Source organism: Larimichthys crocea, chromosome XIII (assembly GCF_000972845.2).
Source record: "Larimichthys crocea isolate SSNF chromosome XIII, L_crocea_2.0, whole genome shotgun sequence".
NCBI classification, from domain to species: Eukaryota; Metazoa; Chordata; class Actinopteri; family Sciaenidae; genus Larimichthys; species Larimichthys crocea.
This window is the reverse complement of record NC_040023.1, coordinates 25,777,826-25,784,627: the sequence shown is the minus strand read 5'-3', so window position 1 is coordinate 25,784,627 and position 6,802 is coordinate 25,777,826. Positions and strand designations below refer to the sequence as shown.

Below are 6,802 nucleotides of genomic sequence, written 5' to 3'. Positions count from 1 at the left end.
TTTTTTTTTTTCCCTGCAGTAACTGTCTTTTGTTTTGTCCACTTTGGATGCAGCATAACATTGGTTTCCGCCAAAGTGTTGCCCTTTGCTGTAAAATTTTTGCAGAGATGCGACATAGCTCTCCATTGTAATGACCTGTTCCTCTTCACTGAAGTAGGCGGCACACAGTCGCTCCATTTTATGTGGATCTAACACCTCCTTCTATGGGAACGCCCACAGAGCCTGATGAAGAAGACCTCGATTAACAAAGAAAGTTGACCACCATTGTGAAATTCATCTGCCATCGTTCTTGGTTCCTTATCACACTTTGTCTTCTTTTTCTGGGACTCAGAGGTGTGTTAGGAGCAGCTCACCTCCAGTTGCCGTTTGTTATCATTTGTATGAGTTACCATTGATGCGCTTGAGTGGTGAGCAGACATTGGCATGGGGACGGAGAAGGCAGAGCCTTGAGTGAGGCAAATGCCCTCATCCATCATCCCAATATAGAGGCCTCAGCGGAGCGCAACCATTGTCTGCAGTAGGCAAACACCCAGGAATAGCAGATGGAGGAAGAGAGAGAAAGGGAACAGGGCCGAGCTGATTTGTTCTCTGTGCTTTGTTTATCTGTATGTGTGTTTTAGAAGTTGAATAAATCCCTACCACCTGTGGGGGTTTTGTTGTTTGATGACAGTAATTGCAGATAATAGGTTGCTGGGCTGATCAGCAGACTGTAGAGATCCAGTACATCCAGCCCTTTGGGGAACAAAAATCCTCATTGCACAGTAAAAACTGGAGTTTTTTGTGAAGTTGTTCTCATGTGTCAAGTGTCCACATAGGTTTGACCCTCTCCTAACATTTTGCCTGTTGTTTTTAGGTGGCCTACCTGAGACTGTAAGGTCAGATGCCAGGAGATCAAGACTTCACTCGTCACTCTTGGTAGAGAGTTCAAGAGGACCTGGGACAGCTGAGAGAGGAACCTTTAAACATGTACATGTGCTGTATGTCTGTATGTGTCAATGTAACATCCTCCACAGATTTCCAATAGGTATAAGAATGAAGATTACTGCTGGAGGAAATGCAGGAAGTGTGGAATGGCTTGTTTAAGTCAAGCTGTGGTTTGGCAGTGTGTCATCACCTGCAAACCAACTCATGTTGAAACAGGATGCTGCCAGGTTACTAAATGTTAACGCAGATCCAGTAAATGTAAAACTGGAAGAGATCAACAACATCAGAATTATTTTTGATAGAATAGATCGTTACATCTCGTTTATCATTTTATCTTTGTTCACTTCTAAACTTTATTTTGTATTTTTCCAGCCATCTTTGCCAAAACAAAAAAAAAAAAAACAGATTAAACTGTTTGGAAGTATTACCTCTCATCGTGTCGTTTTTCTCTCTGCTGAAGAGCACTGCTGGCTGATATGTGGGACATTGTTCTTGAGTTGGCTCTTGATGAAAGTTATTTTAGAGGCACTTCAGACCCAGGGTACAGCAGTGCATCCTCCACTTGAGTGTACTGTAATTACAGCTTGAGCAAGGTGATTTTCGTCTAGTCGTGGGTTTATGTGTGAGTGTGTGTAAGCAATTGATGGTATTTATGTAACATGTGGTAGTCAGAATCATTATGAAAATGTGTGCTTAAACTCTGACAAATGGAGCTTTGAATTGGAAACATACACTCTCCACCAAGTTCATCATGCTATGGGCCGGTCAAGTAGTGCTTAGAGTATTACCACATGAGCAATGTAGATCTCACTAGGGCAATGTTACTCTGTTCATTTGGTTGGTCCATCACTTTGGTTCACACTAAAATATTTCAGTGATATACTGCCATGACATTTCTGTATAGACGTTCATGGTTCCCATAGGATGAATGTGGTCAACATTATACCCTCTAAATATAAGCACTGTAACATTAGCATTTAGCTCAGACCATCACAGCCCAATATAAATGATCTAAAGTGTATGTCTAAAGTGCAAGACACAAGTGCATTAGGTGCATAAGCTAAGCACAAAGTAAGACACAAGGCACAAAGGGGGTGTATGTAGTCTTTTGATTTAACATAGACTTATTTTGGACATAACATGAAATAAACCAATCTGACCGTCCTCTCCCATTCCCTTTAAAAGTTTGGTGTCCCTGCATCTAGTGCATTGCTATTTAAATGTTTTTGCTGGGGAAACGGAACGACTTGTGAGAGAAAAAAACATAGTGGGACAGCAGACGTTAGTCTCCAAAATTATTTAACTTAGGAGATAATAGAAGTCTATTACATCCTCTCCTTTTGACTCTGTTAACCTGTCAGCAGAGCTCAGTCAGTTGAGTAAAACAAAATGATCTGTTGCTGATTACCACTGGAGCCTGTGATGCCCATACCTCTACTCCACGGTTTGTGAACATGATATCCAGCCTTCATCGGTTATCTCTGACCAGCAATGCACCATAATATGTGCCTGGATGTCTATTTTTACGAGCTCTTAGTATAGACGGGAGGACTATTTTTTTTCTGCTCCTGACTGCATGCCTGGATCTGCTGAATGCTGATGCTGCAAGTGACAATTACTTTTAAAAATACAAAGAAGTATTGTGCCCACTGAGATGGCAAAGCAGAGAGTGAATTGGCTAATTAAATACATCCAATGCTGAACCGTCAAGGGGTTCTCATTTCCTTTCTGCCCTTTCTCCACAAGTGCAAATGAAGTAGGCTCTAAATAACCCATTTGTTTCAAGCCCGCTGAGCAGAAGGAGCTACTCCCCATTACTGGCTGCTGCTGCTGTTTTGAACACACCGATAGGCACAGTCACCCAGAAGCCTTGAGGAGTTGCAGGCACTCTTTGTCTTTCTCTCCTTGATGATAGACAATGGAAGTGTCAAATTAAAAGTTTTTTTGGCCAGTACACTGCACTGTGCAGCTCATTAGCCTTTTCAGACAGTTATCTCATGAAAAATATCAGTCTGAACAAAGGTCTACTCCATATTCAGCTTTAGTAATTACTTGTCCATTGTTGCAGTACTCTTTTTGCTTGCTCTTCTTTTACATTGTGTACAGTAGAGATAAAGAAAACTGGGAAATGGTAACTGCAGCCACTTTGAACACTTCCACTGTTGTGCATTGCTTTAGATTTCCTGTGAGAGTAGAATCACTCTGTGGGATAGTACCAGATAAAAAAGGTTTCATCAAAGTTGAGTCAAATTTATCCCGAGGGATAAATTTGACTCAATATAATGCCTAGAAGTTTCCTGGCAGTCCCTGCAGTAGTGCTTTAAAACACAAATGTCAATGTCATTGTTGTGCTAGGGAAAAAGTCCAGCATCACCAAAAACATTAGGAGTTATCATCTGGGAACCATGATTGTCTGTGTAACATTTCATAGAAATTCATCCAATAGTTGCAGCTAGAGTGACTGAAAACCAAATTGAAAAAAATAACCTCTTACAACAGTTCCTTAAAAGTTGCATTTTGGAGAGTTGAGGATTTCACTTGACAGCAAATATAAGTATATCTTATCTGGCATTGCAGGAGTAAAATTGGAGAAACAACCTTTATATATATACTCCAATCTCTTCATCCAGAACGCCCAGTTTCCTTTTTGGCTTCTTTTCCATTGGAGATAAATGTCCATTAAACCCACATATGACACCGCACATATGGAGTGATCATGTCTATCAGCACCACAGTATGAATTTCAAATTGGATTTTTCCAGGCCTTTGCCTTTGCTAATGTGTTTGATATTATTTTTGGATTAAGCGAGACAGCGATGTGTGAGATTACATCATGGACACTGTCGAAAGAAAGAGATCCTTTACGGAGAGGTCAAGCCATAAAGCTTGTCTCATCTCTGAGAGGAAATGAGCCATTAGATTGAGTTCCTGTTTTAGTCACCCAAGCCTAATGGGTCATCTATCCTGAGAATCTTGGAGTCATTCTGCAAAAGAGGGGTGACAGGATCTTTGCTCTTTTCTTCTTTTCTGGAGGCGCTATGAAGGTAAAAAGTAAAGACAATAACACAACATGAAAGTCAACTTATATCCATAGGTTTCATATGACTGAAGTGTTTTGACACCTGTACACTGTTCTTGGATTTAATAATACATCCAATGTCTATTTACTATCTATTTAATTCATTGCGTTTGCACTGGAGAAGCTGTAAAACTTGATGTATAAACCATTGTCATCAGGAATAAAGTGCCATGCAAAGAAATGTTGAAAGCCTTTGTGTTTGACCCTTTGTTTCAGGTTAAGATAACTCAACCACTATTAGATTGCTTTTGATGACATTTGTGGTCACCAGAGGACAATTCTTTATGCCTTCTGCCTTCCATGGTGTGCCACCATGATGTTGATAGTTTCTTTTAAAATGTCTTGAAACTTCTGGATGGATTGTCATCAAGTTTTCGACAGTTATTCATGGTGCCCAGAAGATGAATCCTATGGATGACTCTAGTGATTTCTTGACTTTTTATCGGGTGCTATCAGCAGGTAAAATTTTCAGACTGTCAGAAATCTCAACATCAATTAGATGGATTGGCACAGAATTTACTAGGTTGTGTTTATGTTTTTGAGTGAAATGTCAACAAATATTAGATGGATTGTCATGCAATCTGAGATCATTGTGATCCTGACTTTTCACCTGCAGTGCCTTCGTTAGCTTTGTTTTCAGACACAGTTTCTTCCAAACTAATGGCTTTCCCATTAGCCTCAGCTGTACTTTGTGCAAGTGTTAATTAGCAAATGTTTTTTTTTCTTTCTTTTAATCAATGCTATTTGTGATTATGTTGCTCTGCTCTCTGGTTTGTTGTTTTGTTTGATAAATAATAGCCTTTTGTAAGCCTCTTTGAGCTGGGCATATTATTTATGCTGATACAATGATAATAATAATAATTAAAAAATAATAAATCAGTCAATCAGGTTTGCATGTTAACACGCTGGCATGTCATTGTGAGCTACAAGAGCGACTAACATGGCTGTCGATCCTCAGTCTTGTTATACTGTTATCTTATGTTCAAAGTCATACAGTTGTCCCCTATAGCTTCATCTAATTACCCCATAACTTTCATAACTACCACACCCCCTACACCCATATCTCTGTCCTTGTTTCCTTTCTCTCCCTCTGCAACTCCCCCATCTTGGTTTTCTAACAAGGCCATAGGGCATATCAGTGAGGCCTTCAGGGGCTCATTAGTTTGTCCATTGGTTTCAACAAGCCTTAGTGGCAACCTTGGAGCAAACCCATGCCAAGCCTTCAAGAAGGCACAGACCAAAGAGTCAACCTGCTCCTGGGAAGGAATGTACAGCTGCCTCAGCAAGCATGAAGCAAAAAAAAAGCAAGAAAAAAACAACAACAGGCCTTCCAGAAAGCTTTTTTGAACTTATAATGCTTGTGACAGCGCAATGACAGACAGAAAACTGCTTACTGTCATGAGTGGCTGGTCCAGTGTGAGAATATAGTATGTGAGAATAAAACTTGTCAAATGCATCAGCAATATTTTTGTTGTTTAGGCTGCAGAATACAGATCAGCTTTTGATTTCAAAATGTGATGTAAAACCTAATTTCTAACTTATAGAAACAGACAGACACAGGCTGAGTTGAAACCTCTGGTCTGACGAGCGGGAGACATTTTGAGCTGACAGCTTACAGAGGAGATAGAAGCCCTGCTGAAAGTGGTGATAGGATGCTGTTTCTGCCGCCGCTGCAGCTTGATATGTTCTCTAGCCCGAGGGAAGATGAATCAGCTGCTGCTTCAGAGGCTGGAGACGGAGGAGCTTTTGCCCCTCGTTGGGGGGCAAAATGCTTATCAGCAGTTATGTTCGGCATGTATTATGGAGAAATAAGCAGTTAAGTTTCCTGTACCTGCTAATCCGCACTCCTGGGGGAGATATATTGTGTGTCGTCTTGCATTCTGTAATTCTTTATTCAAAATGCCCAAAATGCGTTTTTACAGGTAGATGCTGGGCATGATATAATAAAAATAAATAAATATATGGCTTTTTAACAGGCAGCCTGTGGCTGATCTTAGACCACATCTGGCTTATTATGGACTTTTGTTCCAAAATTGAGTTCTAACGGTTTACCAAAGATAGATCATTCAGCTGTGTCCTGTGAATGAGATGACAGCTATATGGACTGGTGCTTCAAGGAGCATCTAAATGAGGGATGGATAGGATCGGGAACAGGAAGATACGGAGAGATGGGGTGTTAACGACAGGACAATCTGTCAGCACTCACGGCCAAGACAAATGGTCCAATCTATAGAGACTGATGTCTCCTCTGCATGCCTCATGGGTGTATCCACAACAGATGTGGTGTGGCTATTGCCGTTTTGGACTTCTGAATGAAGAATAAAGTATAAACAAGAATTCATCTTTACTTGTGGTAATATCAGGCAACAAAGCTGTATATTGTAGCGGTAGAGGTTGAGTAGATCTTGACAAGGGTACATTGTCAGCAATCTCTGGCCTGTTGTACAGCAACAGTCATCACAGCATTGTGTTTAAAATGCCCTGATCAAAAGAAGACAAACGCCCCGAGCAGCCAATTTACCTGTCCAGACATTAGTTTAATTAGAAACAGACGCAAAGACCGTGTGTATGGGTGTACTGTGCTTTTTTGTGACAGCTCAGCCTTTAATCTCAGTACTTACCAGAAACACGTTTTTTTTCCTGTTATTTTATTCCAGTCTCTCTCCTTTTTCATCTTGTCTCTGTACATCTGAAGCACATTCATAAAATCCCTGCATGAGCGGCAATTATTCAACTCACTCAATTAAATCTTGGCCTCACTTTGCATCCTTCCACCCCCCCCATACCATTTCATGCCCA

At 40.6% G+C, this 6,802-nt stretch overlaps 1 protein-coding gene across 1 annotated transcript in view; it reads left to right on the top strand.

Moving 5' to 3' along the window:
• ube3d (ubiquitin protein ligase E3D) overlaps positions 1-1,337 on the top strand; it is a 14,490-nt gene extending 13,153 nt beyond the window's left edge. The window contains exon 9 of the mRNA XM_027286074.1: positions 854-1,337. Coding sequence (XP_027141875.1) covers positions 854-866 — 13 coding nt within the window. The 3' untranslated portion in view covers positions 867-1,337. The remainder of the gene's footprint in view (positions 1-853) is intronic.
• Positions 1,338-6,802: the final 5,465 nt, after the last annotated feature.